The sequence below is a fragment of the Trachypithecus francoisi genome, unplaced genomic scaffold (genome assembly GCF_009764315.1).
Source record: "Trachypithecus francoisi isolate TF-2019V2 unplaced genomic scaffold, Tfra_2.0 Lachesis_group15, whole genome shotgun sequence".
Taxonomy (NCBI): Eukaryota; Metazoa; Chordata; class Mammalia; order Primates; family Cercopithecidae; genus Trachypithecus; species Trachypithecus francoisi.
Window position 1 is genome coordinate 100,665,332 of NW_022681460.1, and position 17,212 is coordinate 100,682,543.

General features: G+C 37.9%; 1 protein-coding gene across 14 annotated transcripts in view; it reads right to left on the reverse strand.

Moving 5' to 3' along the window:
- MRTFB (myocardin related transcription factor B) overlaps window positions 1-17,212 on the reverse strand; it is a 205,945-nt gene that overhangs the window by 43,673 nt on the left and 145,060 nt on the right. For all 14 annotated transcript variants that reach the window (XM_033235709.1, XM_033235697.1, XM_033235703.1 and 11 more), the window contains 5 exons: window positions 14,131-14,196; window positions 12,035-12,090; window positions 10,805-10,880; window positions 7,013-7,174; window positions 5,288-5,466 (listed from right to left, as the gene is read on the reverse strand). In XM_033235709.1, coding sequence (XP_033091600.1) covers window positions 5,288-5,466; window positions 7,013-7,174; window positions 10,805-10,880; window positions 12,035-12,090; window positions 14,131-14,196 — 539 coding nt within the window. The remainder of the gene's footprint in view (window positions 1-5,287; window positions 5,467-7,012; window positions 7,175-10,804; window positions 10,881-12,034; window positions 12,091-14,130; window positions 14,197-17,212) is intronic.

A 17,212-nucleotide genomic window follows, 5' to 3' on the forward strand; every position in this document is an offset into this window, starting at 1 on the left:
ATACTCTATGATGTTTCACAACAACAAAACTGTCGAACAATGCTGATATAATGTGGCTCATGACCAAATCTCATGTCGAATTGTAATCCTCATGAGTTGGAAGAGGGGCCTGGTGGGAATCATGGGGGCAGACTTCCCCCTTGCTGTTCTCATGACAGTGAATGAGTTCTCATGAGATCTGGTTTTTTGAAAGTATGTAGCACTTGCCCCTGTGCTCACTCGCTCTCTCCTGCCATCATGTGAAGACATGCTTGCTTCCCCTTTACCCTTCCACTTAGGACTATAAATTTCCTGAGGTCTCCCCAGCCATGCCTCCTGTACAGCCTGTGGAACTGTGAGTCAATTAAACCTCTTTTCTTCATAAATTGCCTAGTCTCAGGTAGTTCTTTATAGCAGTGCAAGAGTTGACTACTACAAATGCTTTGCTCAGAATGTATCCTTGTTGTTAAGCAAAGCATGACTGTATTTGTATATCCATGTTGTTCCTCATATTTGTGAAGTTTTGGGCCATTATTTCTTTAATTAATATCTCTGCCCCTTTCGGAACTCTCACAGTGAATACATTGTTCTGCTTGATGGTGTCCCATAAGTCTCTTAGTCTCTGTTAACTTTTCTTCATTCTTTTTTCCTTTTGTCTTCAGACTCAATTTCAATTCATTTGCAGATTCTTTCTTCTGCTTGTTTGAGTCTACTGTTCAAGCCCTCTAGTAAATTTTTCAATTCCGTTATATCTTCAACTACAGAATTTGTTTGGGTTTAAAAAGTAATTTCTACCACATTCTCAGTTTGTTCACATGTAGTTTTCATAATTTCCTTTAGTTTGTTGTTCATGTTTTCTTTTAGTTTTTGAGTATATTTAAGATAATTACTTTAAAGCCTTTGTCTAGTAAGGCACATATGTGTGTTTCTTCTAAGATAGTTTCTGGAGATTTTTTCTTTCTTATAGGGGCGGGGTGTGTAGGGTCTCGCTGTTATCCAGGCTGGAGTACACTGGTGTGATCTTGGCTCACTGCAACCTCTGCTCCCTTGGCTTAGGTGATCCTCCCACCTCAGCCTCCCGAGCAGCTGTGCCTCCCGACAATAGGTGTGCACTACCACGCCCAGCTACTTTTTTTTTTTTTTTTTTGTATTTTTAGTAGAGATGGGGTTCTCACTATGTTGCCCAGGCTGGTCTTGAACTCCTGAGCTCAAGCAATCCACCTGCCTTGGCCTCCCAAACTGCTGGGATTACAGGTCTGAGACACGGCACCCAGCCTTCTGTCTGTTTGTTTTAAATGGGATTTTGCTATGTTGCCCAGACCAGACTTGAACTGTTGGATTTAAGTAATGCTCCTGCATCAGCTTCCCAAGTAAGCTGGGATTATAGGTGTGTGCTATCATGCCTGCCTTCTTTGCATCTTTTGTTGAAAATTTGGAATGTGAAAAAACAGCCACCTCTCCTTATTTCTAGTGTTCTTATTTCTCCGCAGCTTCACCAGCATCTGTTGTTTCTTGACTTTTTAATAATTATTCTGACTGGCGTGAGATGGTATCTCATTGTGGTTTTGACTTGCATTTCTTTAATGATCAGTGATGTTCAAGTTCTCGCTGTTGCTCAGACTGGTCTTGAACTGCTGGGATCAAGTGATCCTCCCACTTTGGCCTCTCAAAGTGCTGGAATTATAGGCCTGAGCCACTGCCCCCTGCCTCAGTCAGGCATAAAAAAAAAAAAAAATCACATTTTTCTAATTTCTCTGTTTAGTTTAAGCCAGGGGTGTCCAATCTTTTGGCTTCCCTGGGCCACACTGGAAGAAGAATTGTCTTGGGCCATATATAAAATATATTAACATTAACGATAGCTGGTGAGCTAAAAGAAAAAAAAAATCACACAAAACCACTCAATGTTTTAAGAAAGTTTACGAATTTGTGTTGGGCTGCATTCAAAGCTGTCCTGGGCCGCATGCAGCCTGTGGGCTGTAGGTTGGATAGCTTGGTTTAAGCCACAGGATTAAACATGCAGCACACAATTAGTAATAAATACATGACAAAATTTGGCTCAGGCAAACAAGAAGGAAAGTGAAATCTATGGCAGAGATTTCACTCAAAGTATGGTCTGTGGCCCTCTGTTACCTGTGAAAGTCACACAGAAATTTGATGTTACCCCACCACTTGTACTTTACAAGAGGATTAGTCCCCATGCATCAATAATTAAATGGGCTGGGTGCTGTGGCTCATGCCTGTAATCCCAGCACTTTGGGAGGGCAAGGCGGGCCGATCACTTGAGGTCAGAAGTTCAAAACAGCATGGCCAACATGGTGAAGCCCTGTCTCTACAAAAATACAAAAATTAGCTGGGCATGATGGCGGGTGCCTACAATCCCAGCTACTCAGGAGGCTGAAGCAGGAGAATCGCTTGAACCCGGGAGGCAGAGGTTGTAGTGAGCTGAGATCACACCACTGCACTCCAGCCAGGGAGACAGAGTGAGACTCCCTCCCAAAAAAAAGAAATATCTAAAAAAATCAAGCTAGTCCTTCACTACAGCCAATTCGAGGAGTGGTCAACAGCAATGAAATTTACCATCAAATTCTGACAATGAGTTATTTCAAGATTAAAAATTAAGAATCTTAAAGAACCCCTGAAAGACATGTATGTTGCTCTTTTATTATCTTTGTTTTACAAGCACATTTTAATAAATTGTGTCACAGCTCATCTTTGTGGCAGTGGTATGATGGTAATTCTAAAGCAGGAAAAAACAGACTGCAGAGAGAGTCTCCAAGAATCTGTCATGTGTTAAATCAGTTAAGGAAGGTAAGTACCTGCTGTGTGCTGAACCCCTGTGCTCATTATGAGGTTACTAAGATAAATCCCTGCCCTCTAGGAATTTGGTGTCTAAGGAGAAGCAATGTGTCAAGGTCCTTTCCCCTTGAGCTACGAATATGAAAATAAGTATATTTAGGTAGATAAATATATTTTATATACATCAAGTGAGATGCCTGGACAAATTCTATAACCAAACACTGGATAACAGTGAAAATAAAGTACAAAATTTGCCAAAACAAAACTTATCACCTTTAGATGACACAAAAATCCCCAAGACTTTACCAGCATCATAAAGTTCACCTCTGTAGTAAATTTAAAAAAGAAGTCAAAACAAAGCACCTACAGTGTATTAATAATCCTACTTAAGAATTATCTTTCTTTGACATCCGTATGGCATAGTTACCAGGGACATGCTTCTTTCATTACATGAATAAAAGTATAATAATCATGTCTGTCAGATTCCTTACTTATAAATACTAGAACACTTAATACAAGGGGGTTTCATGAAGGACACAATTTTAAGAGGTCTCAAGGCACATAGGACAGAAATGATTTAACAGGCAAAGCTACAGTGGAGCCAATCCTGACTCCAGGTTCTTTTTCTTGAATGTATACATAGGAACTGTTAACATCCTGAAAAGTGGGTCTTTTCCCATCGCCCTAGTTGACAGATAAAAAGCTGACTGTTAATGGTCTGCATGTAACAGGCAGCACTGGTACTGCAGCAGCACTGAAGGTACTTTGAAAACTACTGCTTAAATTCAGGAGTGACCCAAGGCTTAATGTGTGTTGCACTGGCAATAAACAGACCATATTTATTCTTCAAGAAACACTGTTATTACTATTTTCCTTCAAGGAATTCTGGACTGTCAGCTCACTGTGTGGGAATGTCTCTGGTTAAAGTGTCTCAATTAAAAACTTAGCTGGAGACCATGTTTTAAGACTACAGAAATAAAACACAGTAGTACCAGCAATACAAGGAAGAGAATTATAATCTTTCATGCAGGTGAAATGGTCTTGAAGTTTAAACAATAGGTGGCTGTTGTGACACAAATTCTGTATTACTAAAAGTTAAGGCCATGCTAATTGCTATCTGACATCCTAACCTACTCAAAACAGAAACAGAGAACAAACAACCCAAATGGATAAGTGTAACTGTTTGTTAATGGTATCTACTTGCATACTTGACATTCTTTTTACCGAATTTTTAAAGCTCAAAACCAGGGTGCAGCAAATATGTGAGAACACAGTAAGGTTTAGTCTCCCTCGCTCTTGCTTTCTGCCTGCTCAGACCTCAGACTGTGGGCTGGTCACTGACCCTTATACTTCTTCTAGGCCAGGGTCCAGTACAACTGAGGGGCCACGGTCACCCCTGCCCTGTGAACTTGGAGAGGACAATCTGAACTGCAGCCATCCACACTACTGTTGATGAGTCCACGCTGTAGAGGCTCTACATGCACATGGAAGAACAGAAACAAGCTTCCACAACCATTGTGTCAGTCTGCATTCAAGGTGCTTAATTCAAGTCAGCATTTACTAAGCACCTTTTCTGTACCAGGCCCTGTGCTACATGCTCAAGATACACTTGCTCTCTCTCTCCCCCTCCCTCTCTCTCCAAAGTAGCTCTTATCTTCTAACAGTCAAAATCCCTCTCATAGGCTCACATTTTAGTTGCAGGCATAGAGACAACAAATTAATTAACATATTTCAGATCATGGTGATAAATGCAATGAAGAAAATAATGCTGAAAGACATAGTTCCTAACAAATCAATGGTCATCAATGAGAAGAAATGCTGTAAGAAAATGGGCATTTTTAATCCCCAAACTTCCATACTTCTGTGAACCCAGGCTGCCTCTTGTATGAGGTTAAAGCAGATAATTGCTAAATTCCTTTCCGACTCAAAAATTCTATGATGCCACGCTTAACAAGAACATTTTCTGCTGACTTGATCACTCCCATTAAGTAGTTCAATAGTTTTGACTTTAAAATAACACTATTAAAATTTCAGGAAGGAAAAAGTACCATAAGGAGAAAAAACATTATGTATAGCACAGGAATTATTATAAAGCCAAAGGAAACATGGACACCCATTAAAAGGTAAGAAATGTAAATTTCCAATGCAATTACCAAGATATTTCTTACATTCCTTTGTATGCACTAGATTCTCAGTTCCCAATAAATCTGAAACATAATAGGTGCTCAATGTGTATTTGTTGAACAAACAAATTCAGTTCCATCAATGATCAAAACATTCAACTCTCCAAGATTTCAGGCAATGGTATTACCTACTTGTGATAAAGACATAGTGGCTGGAAATCTTTATTACCTTCCTGGAGGGCAGTTAAGTGCCTGCCTTTTGCCTAATCGATTTAAATTCAATTCAGAATTGTCTTCTGGTGACAGTTTATTACCTTAATATATTTAAAAAAAAAAAAAAAAAAAAAAGCATTTTCTTTCTTTAGCGCTCAAAACCAGAAAGATAATACCTGGGCTGGAGTGTTTGTAGTCACAGGAGATGGCGATTCACTAACTTTTGGCTCACTTGGGGACGCGGCTGACCCCTGTGACTCCTGACTCGCAGGCTGGTCCGGAGACAAAGCGTCACTGCTGTCTTCATCAAATGAGAAATCGCCCTGAGTGTGGGGATAGTCCTCCTTCCCAACGCCTAAAGAAAGAAATGATTTTTGACTTATGTTGGCTTTGGAATACCAAGCTTAATGTGAAGGAGGAAAACATTGTTTCCTATGAAAATTTATGAAGCTGCTTTAAAAAAAATTGAACACAATGTACTTCCCAGTGCAAGAACACACCACTAACCATGATGTATTCTTGGGTGAAAAAGAAAAATCAAACCTTCATTAGATTAAGACTTCGGGTCCAACTACCAGTTACATGAAGTACAAGTGCCAGGAATCTTAACACCTGGGGATGCAAATGCAATCAGTAAAATCCACAATGTGGGACATGCTAGAGGACAAAACAAGCCTGTTTCTCAACAAATAAGGAGTAAGAAAAAAAAGAAGATCCACCCAATAGATTAAGATTTAAGAGAAGTATCAGAAGCCATGTGTGGACCTTGTTTGGATCCTGACAGGAAATCCAACTGTTAAAAAAAACACGTGACAGGCCGGGTGCGGTGGCTCATGCCTGTAATCCCAGCACTTTGGGAGGCCGAGGCGGGTGGATCATGAAGTCAGGAGATCGAGACCATCCTGGCTAACATGGTGAAAGCCTGTCTCTACTAAAAATAGAAAAAATTAGCTGAGCATGCTGGCAGGAGCCTGTAGTCCCAGCTACTTGGGAGGTTGAGGCAGGAGAATGGCGTGAACCTGAGAGGAGGAGCTTACAGTATGCTGAGATCACACCACTGCACTCCAGCCTGGGAGACAGAGCCAGACGCCCATCTCAAAAAAGAAAACAACAAAACCAAAAAACAAAACACGTGATAAGGAGGAAAATGGGGCCACGACTAGGTGTGTGTTGATAAGTTCCCACTTTAGGGAGCAACCCGGCTACAATGACATCTCACATGATTTTTCCTTTTTTTCTGCTCAAGCTTATGCCAGAAATAAAAAGAGAAATATCAGTAACTAAGTGTGATAAGACCAGGATAAAATGGAGAGACACTACCATTCTGTACTCATCTGCTATTCACCTTGCTGAACTAACACTGAACATGCTATTTATATTTCCTAGAAGTAGACAGAAATAAAGTTAGTAAAAATATTAAACAGAATCTAAGTTTAACTTAGAAAATTATTTCAATAATAATGCTACTTACTCAGCAAGCAATTTTGAAAAGTTAATATCCTATCTTAAAACCTGTTGTCATTTTCATCACCCCTGGGGACTTCCTATTTTGCACTGGTATGACTTTAAAGCTTAGGCAATTTGTAGTCAAGATGTCTAAGCAGTACAATCAACCATGATTCCATGCAGTCCTAAAGAGATGGACCCCAAAAGGTGAGATGAAATCAAGAATGTACGAATTAAACCTCAGACTTAACAAGGGAATCTGTTAATCGGCGGCAGATACTAGACTTATAATATGTAATGAAATGACAGTAACAGAAATCACTCTAAGTGTTAATTTCTAATTAACCCAGAAAACAATACTCACGATTGGTGCTAGCCTTTAAATTATATTTGTTTTATCTAAAATTTCCAAGTTTCTCTTTCTCCCCCCAAACAGTAAATTTTTAGAGTCTTGCCTATAATTGCTTCTTTAACACTGGAGTCCACAGGAAGGATGTTTTTCTCTACCAGCTCCATAGGACCAGGTCTTTGAGCAATCTTTTCATTCAGATCATCTGCTAGTCGAGCTCTTTTCAACTTCATCTGAGTAGCCTGCAGGGATGGCTCTGCAAATGTTTCTAAAAAAGGAAACACAATTTTAACCATTACTCGAATTACTATTTCTATTCCATAATGTTATTTCAGGCCAACTAACTGAATTTAAACCGATTTAGACATATTTTTGTGTTCTCGACATATTTATGGAAAGAGAAAATGACTGTTTAAGAATGTTCCAGTATGCATTTTGTATTTTTTAGTTCTGGATAGCTTTACTTTCTCTATGTAATTTGGATGCCCACAGACTCAAATTAACAGGACCTTAAACCAAAGGGTACTGCTATTGTTTGTTTACGGTGGGAGGGTCAAATTCACATTTATTAGGTATTGGAGATATAGAGGATGAGCGAGACAGATGTGGCCCACGGTTCAAGAAGTTGATAGTTCTGGATTTGGCTTCATTGGAAAGTCAATTCTTAGAAGGGAGACACTGTCTCTTAGGCTTATAAGCTTCTCTTCAGAGGTCAATAGGAAGAGCTATCATTCATATTCTTGAATTGATCCCCTGTGTCTCGGTCGGTCATCATAATTAAGAATTTGCATTTATTTCTGGATGTATATCCTTGTGTCTGTTAGGAACATTCAACTATAATACACAGTAATTAATGGTTGTATACAGGCATCAACTCATCTACTTACAACTGCATAAAATTGGTACAAGCAATGTAAAACTATAAATACCATAATACATCCATCTGCTTCATTCTGTCATACTTGTATTCCTGGTAACTCTTGTTAATGTTTTTTCCATTGTTCTAAGAAATGTTTAGAAATGATGAAAAATAATGATGTGGTGTCTATCCAAATTTGGAGTTGAAAGTTGCTTGCCTCTTAAGTCATACAGTAGAAGGTCTTTTAATGAAACTCCCCATATGTCGGCGTAGGATGAACTGATATTCTTTATTCTGCAATTATTAATAGAATGTTCTCGTGAAGCCCAAGGCTCACTGAAAGCACATGGCTAGGAGGTTACCCTGCAGCACATCTGTGCAGATTCTCTATCCACCAGCTGAGCTGTATGCTTGCCAAAAGTGAGCCTTGATTGTCCACAAAATGATTCATATCTGTTGTGACCGCTATTGAGTGAATACAAAATTTAACTAAATGTTATGAGAAAATGATAAAACTTCAAAAAATAAAAGATCATTTCTTGGAAACATCTGATAAAAGGTGAGTCATTAAAAAAATCACTGTCAAATTTGTTTGGGCAATTAACAACTGCAAGAAATTTGAGAAAAAGGTTGCGAAATCTAGGATTTTAAAGCTCAGATTGATGTGAACTCCATTCATTAAAGTCTTACCCAAAGAGAAGGCCCTAGCACAATGTTGGAATACTGGTAAATAAATGTAGACATCTACAGGTTAAAATGTGTGTCCATCTCATTTTTATCATTTTCCCATACAACCAACTGTGGCCCCAATCTTCTGACATAACACTTGTAACCATACAAGATGATTGCTGGGGAGAATCAGAACATAAGAATCACTCTCAGGTTGATATTTCAATGCTTCTGGTTAAGATCTAGGTAGGACAGACTTCTGTCCTTCTCCTCTCTTACATTACTACCACCTAAGTGATAGCAATATGTATGGAAAGAAAATATTCCCAAGTAAGTAGAGCCTGGAATTTTGGTATGTTTCTGTTACTGGTCTTATTACCTCTATCCTCATGACTGAGGCTGAAGTTTAGCTGCTGAACTTCAGGAAGTAATTTAGACCCTTGCCTGCCAAATATCCAATCCAATCAAAATTGGGTTAATGTTAAAATACAGTTGGGAGTGGTGGTGGTTTTAAGATACTTTAAAAAATAAAATGACACTCTTTCTTATTTCAAAAAATCCCAACTTAAGAACAGATGTCCTAAAAACATCACTTATGGTTCATTCATAAATACAGTTAGATTTTTAAATGGTGGGTAGTCGTTAAAAAAAGATTTCTTTTGAGAGTTAAATGTATTTTCCTTGATTTTAATTATATTAATAAAGCTTGTTACAGTTAGAAGACAAATTGAAACAGATAGCATTGTTACTACAAAAATGTCCCTTATAGGTCAAGATGTTTTCAGGCAAAGAAGCAACCACTTACTTGGCTACTTACCAGTAAACTTGCTTCTTTGAAGATTCACTTATCCCTGACTGGTAGCTGCTCTACCCTACTACTGGAGTTCTGGAAAAGCCTTTTTAGTCCAGCGGACTTCTGAGAACACAACCCAAAGTAGAGAAAGGGACATACCTCTCACCTCCTGCCCCTGGAATGAGGAGGACAGCCATATAATCAAAGATTCTTTACAATAGAAGAGCCCCTACTTGAGGTCGTAGAGACCACCTTAATGCTTGGAAGTTCTTTACCACATCCTTAATATTGAGTTTTTTCTCTATCATAGCAGTCTGTTTACTCCCCACAGACCTCTTCTCACAATCTGTAATTCACTTGTTTTGCTTGTTTGTTAGCAAAACTAGACTGCAACCTCCGTGAAGTCAGGCATCCATCTGTCTCGCTCACTTGTTGGGTCTCTGGAGTCTAGCACACTGGCCAATGAAGGAATACCTCTAATAATGGTAGCCATATCACCTCCTGAAGATTTCATTTCTGGACATGTCTGACCTTTAAGATATTATTTCTTATGTTGAGCTACAATCTAATACTTGGTAATATCGACCTAACTTAATACTAACTCTAATCCTATCATTAGGCCCAGAGAACAAACCTCCCTTCTACCTGACCATTGTCTCTCAATGTCTGAGAAGTTTTCAGACTGTTTCTGTATCTTCTCAATACTTAACAGACCGAAGGCCACCAAAGACTCAAGCTTCTAGTCTTAATAAATTCGTTGGAGAAGCAAAACAATGAAAGAAAATGTAACTTGGGAGTTGATGGTGGAGGTATAAGCTTTCGAGAATGCTTTGCCTTTAGAGAGAAAAACATCCTGGCCTGACCCATGTGTTAACCAAAGATGTAACGGAACTGTCCTTACCAGCCTCGTAAGTGATGAAGCTAGATGGCTGAGATCATTTGGCGGAGGTGGGTGGGGGGTGCTAATGGTCAGCTCGAGGTGGCTTGTTGTGGGTAAGTGGCAATAAAGAGAAAACGTTGGGTGTGGAACTGTCCTTACCAGCCTCGTACGTGATGAGGTTAGACGACTGAGATCATTTGGCGGAGGTGGGTGGGAGGTGCTAATGGTCAGCTCAAGGTGGCTTGTTGTGGGTAAGTGGCAATAAAGAGAAAACGTTGGGTGTGGAACTGTACCAGGTAGACACAGATAAGGTCCAAGCAGTTGAAAATCTAGGGTTAGACTTGGGCTATTGCATTCTTTAGGACTTAAAAACTGGATATATGTTCCTCACTGGACATATATCCATTTTAGATGGGGTCCTCTGGACACTAATTTTTTTAATGGAACTGTAGAGTAGAGGCATCTGTGGTACCAGCTGGTGTGGAAGTTAGTCCATTAATTGATTATGTGAAGAATCAAACTTTCCCTGTGTATCTAACATAATGATTTAGCTTTGGGTCTTCATGTTGCTATCCAGTTTGGAGGAAGTAAGGCTGTGGGGTAAAAAGTTATTCAAATGGGAATAAACAGAAATGGTGAAATTCTCACTTCTTTTCTTGAAAAAATACAGCAAATTAAGAAGAAATAAATCCTTTACCTTCTAAAATGTGCATCCTGACAAGCTCAGAACGATCTGGTCGACTCCGAATCTTGTGTTTCAAAAAGTTTTCGGTCTTTAAAAAGAAAAACAGTCTTACCATAAATTATTTATTATTTATTGTGGTTTTAAATGTTGTTTAAGGCACTCTATTTAAATAAACAATACCCTTATGGTCATGTGTTTGAGAGGAAGAGTAGAAATTAGCACTTAGAAAAACTATTATCCAACACATGATTTAAAGTGTAGCCTTCAAAATTGTACAGGGACTTGAAGAGTATGTTGGTATGAACTAAGCACTTTATAAACTTTTAAAACTTATCAACATTGAAAGGTCATGCTTTGAAGATAATTTTTTAAAGATAATTTTTTAATAAACATAGGATTTAAATCACTTAAATATCTAAAATCAATAAAATCTATACTTCAGGTCCAGTAAAAATCCACCTAGATAACAATTTCCTAAAAGTACTAATGTATTTTCTTTGGTAAGTTCATATCCTTGATCAGATTTTCTTAATTAGAAATGTATTCAACTCTTAAGGAAGAAAGCCTTAATATAGGTTTTATAAGACTGTAAGAGATCATTATTTCATTCTAGAAAAATTTTAAAGAAAATTTTGGAATATATTTATTTCATGTTGCATGATAGAAATTTTCCCCAAGACAAACAAAATGAATGAATATTCATAATGGCATTTTTAAAGAAAAATCTTAACAATTATCATGTGCAAGTATGATGGTGCCATCTTAAAGAATAAAGCAGAGTTGAATGTAGCAATGTTTTCTGATTTAGCCATATTCCCCTACCGTTGGTCAAATGTACAGGTAACAGAGACCCAGTAGGGAAATCACCAAAGGATCTGGTGTCAGCACATCCTTAGCTGTCTCTTTGCAGGGGTAACAAATGACAGAATTACCCCCTCTTATGCCTCTAAAAACTGTTGTTATGCTCTGAGAGCAAGAAAGCAAAGAAGTATGATTTGTCATTTTTGTACAAAACTAGTAACTGGTTTTAAAAGAACAAAATTTGAATGTCATGTATTTTCTACAAACCTCCAGATCAAACTGTCCCAGAGTAAATGTTCTCTATGCCATGTATCCTGAAAATACACTATTTTTTTCTCTATTGACACGTTTAGGAGTAAGACTGCTACTTGTACACAGGTATTTTAGAACAGAGGGAGAGGAGGAGAGAGAAGTAGAACATTTTAAAATGAAATGTCTTACTCTGGCTCGTTCCAAGCTTTTTATCTGTTCATGGAATGCCGCTGGGCTCTTCAAAGCTGTGAGAAAAGAAATGGGTTCCACAGTATAAATGGAGTTCATACTTCAATCCAATGTTATAGTATATCATGTTGACAATCCTATTATTAATAGATCACATCTACAGTTCCATTAATTTACTAGTTCCATTAGGAGACCCACAAAATTTGAAATCTTAAATGTTACAAGATAAAAATTATGTATTTCACAAATAAAGTAGACATTTAAAACATAGTTGTATACAAAATGACAATGCAAATATCAGCTCAGACTAGTTCTGACTACTCATAGCAAATCTCCATTGCCAAGGGGACTGTCTGATGACCCCTTGATGAGTCTTTGCTCTTAATGGTCATATAAGCTATAGAAAAAGTCCGTATGTCCTTGGGAGTGATGTAACCTTGAACATCACACTGCACTTTGTGTCCAACAGATTTGCGGTATCATTTATTTAGAGCCCATAACAGGCTCTGTGCTTAACCAACTATGTTGCTATTGGTCCCTGCAATAAGCTTACAAGGTAGGTCTAAGCCCCAGTGCAGGTGAAAGGCTTAAGCGAATTCTTGAGGCCATACAACCAGATGGTGGTCAAAGTGGTATTTAAATCTAGAATTTTGAATTTGAAAGGTTCATGCTCTTTCTACCATACCACAGGGCAACTCACTGTAAAGACACAGTGACTCCTTAATATGCTAACTGCTGGTAAATCAAATATTCTGGAATCCCAGTGTGAGGGTAAGCAGTGCTTACCAAAACATTACCTACCAACAGTATTCTATCAATTATCTTTGCAAAATCTTGTCTGCGTATGTCCACCATTGCCTGGTAACACCCTGCACTTACAAGCATGCGCAGTCAGATGGGCGGATGGGATAGAGGACCGGGATTCCTTGGGCTGTCACTTCTAAGACTTGACCAATCAGCTCTTACAGCATTATTTTCAGCTCTGGCACATGAAGCACCACAGAGACTCCCGGAGCCCAGTCCAATCGGGTTTGGCTGAGGACCAGCCCCCAAAAGCAGATTAGAGCTGGCCTAGCAGTGGTGTCTTAAATATCCTAATTTGATCCTTTTTGATTGATTGGTTCATAGTAAGGAATGTGGTGGTGGAGAAATCTGGCAGATTATCAAAGCACCTTTTGACTATCACAACGCTAGATTTAAAATATTGAGATTCTCGATTAATAGTAGTCCAGAAAAAAAAGGTTTTACTGGGAAAAATATATACTAGAGAGAAAAATCATTCCATATCACAAACCAAGAAAACAGTTTATCATAGCCGTGATTCAGAAGACTGGAAAGCATAAATTAATTTTGTAATTTCTTTCTAGTGTTTTGAAACTGAGTAAGTTACCTCTTGGAAAGGTCAATTTTTACACAAAATCCAGATACACAATCCTAATGGCCTACACAAAACGGCCATTCCTCCCCACTAAAATATAAAACCACCTCCAAACTTGGTGACTAAAGGTAAAGAAAACAACTAGAACAAACATTCTAAAATTAATCAACTCTGAAAAATTTCTGAAAGGAACAAACCCTAGGGATACTAGGGAAATATCTGTACTGGAGCCAAAAATATGAATTATAAATGGAATGTTTATCAGTCCTGTAACTGAGATACACTTAATTACTGTATATAGATCATAGCATAGCACTAAATATTAATTGGAATTAAATGTCTAAGTAAAAGTTATAAATTGATTTTATGTTTTTTGGCAAGTCTAATGAATTTCAAATCTATTAGTATAGCGATTACTTTAGTCATTTCAAAACTAAAACAAATATTAAAGTTTAAAGAATGAATGAATGTTAGCCTTATTACAGTGTAAAAGTGTTCTCTGTGTAATATAAAATTCAAGTCCCTCTTTTAAACTGCATCTGGTTTTTAAAATGTATTCTAAACGATACACTTAGGTGCCTCATTTTTCCTTGGAAATTCATTTGGTAATTGTTGATTAAATGGATACAACTGAAAGCAGAGCAAGATGCAGGCTCTTCTTGGACACGCCCTTCATGTTCTGTCACGTTAGGGATGGCAGTGATGGTATAAATCTTACGTGGCATGATGCCCTGGTCCACTAGTTGTTCTCTCGTCCTCCTTTGTTGAAGCCTCAGCTGGAGCACTGTGAAAAGGAAATAATCACCATTAGAGTTTATCGGCAACTGTGGGATCCAATTTATGTGATTCCAGAGGAGATGCACTTAAGCTTTACCAAGCATCTTCTATTTCACAATTAAACAAGAAGGATATTACCTGGCACCACGTAAGTTGTAAAAGGGAAATTATTTTGTAATTTCTGCCTGTTTAGTGAACACTAAAGTTTACACAGCATAAATGTTTTGTTTAGTTTATCCTAGTTTGATGACCAAAGCTATGTATTTGTTGTTTAAAACATTCATAGTACTCAAGAAAATAAACAAAAATAGTTGGTTTATACATTAAGACTTGCTAATAAATCTAATTCATAGAAATAAGAGACGTGAAATTCTTTGACACATCTTAGTTTTTTTAAAAAGCAAATTAATAGCAAAAATTTATTTTAAGGAAAGACTGACTATAAACAGCTTTAAGGAGGGCTGCTTGTGTAATAAAAATTGGACCTATGAGATATTCCTAATGACCCAAAGGGAAATTTCTAAATTAGGAATTTAAAGTTTAGTAATCTTTGCACAAACATAATACCATATCTCAGTCTGTACGTTCTAAGAAAGTCACAAATCAATTGACACCTTATTATTTTAATAAAAGTAAATTATTAGAACTGGCAGAGAACAAGATACACATTATGAAATGCAGACATCCAGTTTGCCAAATTTAATAAAAAAATTAATTTTTTCTAGTTTTCTCAAGCAGATTCGTTTTATAAGCATCTACATATTTTTATGTGGAAAATGAGACTATTTCAAAATAAGGGGAATACAGGAGGTGACTCTGAAAAATACTTTTCTTGCTTTGCTTTACATTCAAACCAAGTTTCCATTGTGATTTTAAGTTGCCACTTTGATTTTTGTTTCAAACCATGGATGAAAACCAAGATTAGAATGATTAAGAGTCTGCTTAAGGGTTGTCAATATGCTTTAAAAAATTACTTATGTGCCTTTCTTAAACGGTGGAAAGAGAAGACAGAATTTTCTAGTGAGTGGTGATGGCTGGAATGAGAGGCTCAAATGCAGTGCGCATGGTGTCTCCTCCTTAAAATAAAACCCTGAGGCCTGCAAACGCAGGCAAGTGGCCTCATCCCTTGTTTTTCAGTTGGTCTTGTGCTGACTGCAGAGCAGAGCAGTCTTAGGTAAAGTTCAGAAAGAATCTAAGTTGTCACATGGCTTTTAAAAATATTTTATCATTGTTTGATATGAATGTCATCATCTATCAGATACAGAAATAGGTTTCGGTTTTTGTTTGGTTTGGGGCCAAAGGATCACAAAGCTTCATTGATACCTATTTAGAACTGAAGCAACTGATAAAGATTCTGCTACACAAAGCAAAAGAAATAAAATTTCTTTAAAAAAGATACACACATTCCTGACATTAAGATGTTCTGTGATACTTTGAATCAATTGTGCTCAATCAGAAAGATCTTTTTCCTAAGTTGATTGAGGTTAGTATGTTCCCACTGTACTTTACTAGGAACAAAATAACCAAGGAGCTGACCTGTGCTTAGTACAGCACCCAAAGACCTGTGTACTTTAACATTCTTCTAGGAATGCTAAAGTAAATGCTTGTCTGCATTTAAGATAGTCATATTCAAGAAGTAGAATCTCAAGAAAAAGACAACTGAGAGGAGAAAAGGGTTAGAACAGTTTTCCAGTTCAAAGGTTGATACTTCTGGAACATGGGGGTCCATGTCTGTTGGAGAACCTCTAGTAGGAAAATCTTTCCTTTCTCCCAAGGGAATCCTCAAAAGAGTAAAAAACAAAGAGTAATGAAAACATCAATGGCCCCCTTTTTGGTTTAAAACAAAAACCAAACAAAGCACACATTTGTGAGACAAATCTATCAGACATAATACGTTTTTTGGGTGAATGACATCTTTGAATGATGCATACATCTGCAACAACTTGATTTGCAAACCAACACTCTGATGACAACAGCTGGTTAGTCTTAGAAGCATCTCTTGATTGTACATTGGTCATTTCAGGTGCCTTCATTTACCAGGACAACAATCCTGCCAGCTGTAATCATCTATGACCAGAAATCACACTTTCATGCTAACATGGAAAAAGGTACCTGCTATCAGGAGGGTAACACACAACATGGATGCATGTCACTCCCATCTGTTTCTACTTCCAACACTTCTGACACCAGATGTGTGGGTTTTTTCCCTCATACCAACCAATTCTCCAACTCTGGATGCCCAACTGGGTGTCCAATGATTCAATTCTAACACTAGGTTCCTGGAGTTAGTGTCAGATCCTACAAGTTAAAGGGCTCTATCCCCAGAGACTGCCCTCACTTCAGATGCCAACTGTTAGTCCAAACCACTCAGACTTTTGACCAGTGAATTATAAAGTTGGGAGGTTCCTATAATCCCCTCCCCAGGTTTGATAATTTGCTAGAACAGCTCACAGAACTCAGGAAGGCACTTTATCTATTATTAGTAGTTTATTATAAAGGATATAACTCAGACACAGCTAAATGGAAGAGACACATAGGGCATGATATGGGAGAAGGGGCACAGAGCTCCCATGCCCTCTCTAGGTACACCACCTTTCCTCTGGCCATGCCTTGGTCTTTCTGGTGATCAGCCCCTATCTGGAAGCTACCTAAAGGCTTTCAACTACCTGTCATCTCAGTAGCATACAAAAATCACTCTCATCACTCTAGAGAGTCCAAGGATCTTAGAAAGAAGCTCTTTGTCAAGAACTAGCAACTAAGACCAAATGTATAACAAATGATGCTCCTATTACTCAGGACATTTAGGAGAACTTTAGGAGTTCTGTGCCAGGAGCCCGAGAGAAAGAACACATATACATTTCTAATTGTATTCACAATATCGTAGACACCAACCACTAATTATTAAAATAAAACAAACAAAAAATTTGTGTTTTCTATGTGGCCAAATAAGCAACCAAACAATCGTACTTATACTGCTTGAAGGTAGGAGAATAATTTCCCCTATTAATGCTCTCACCATTGCC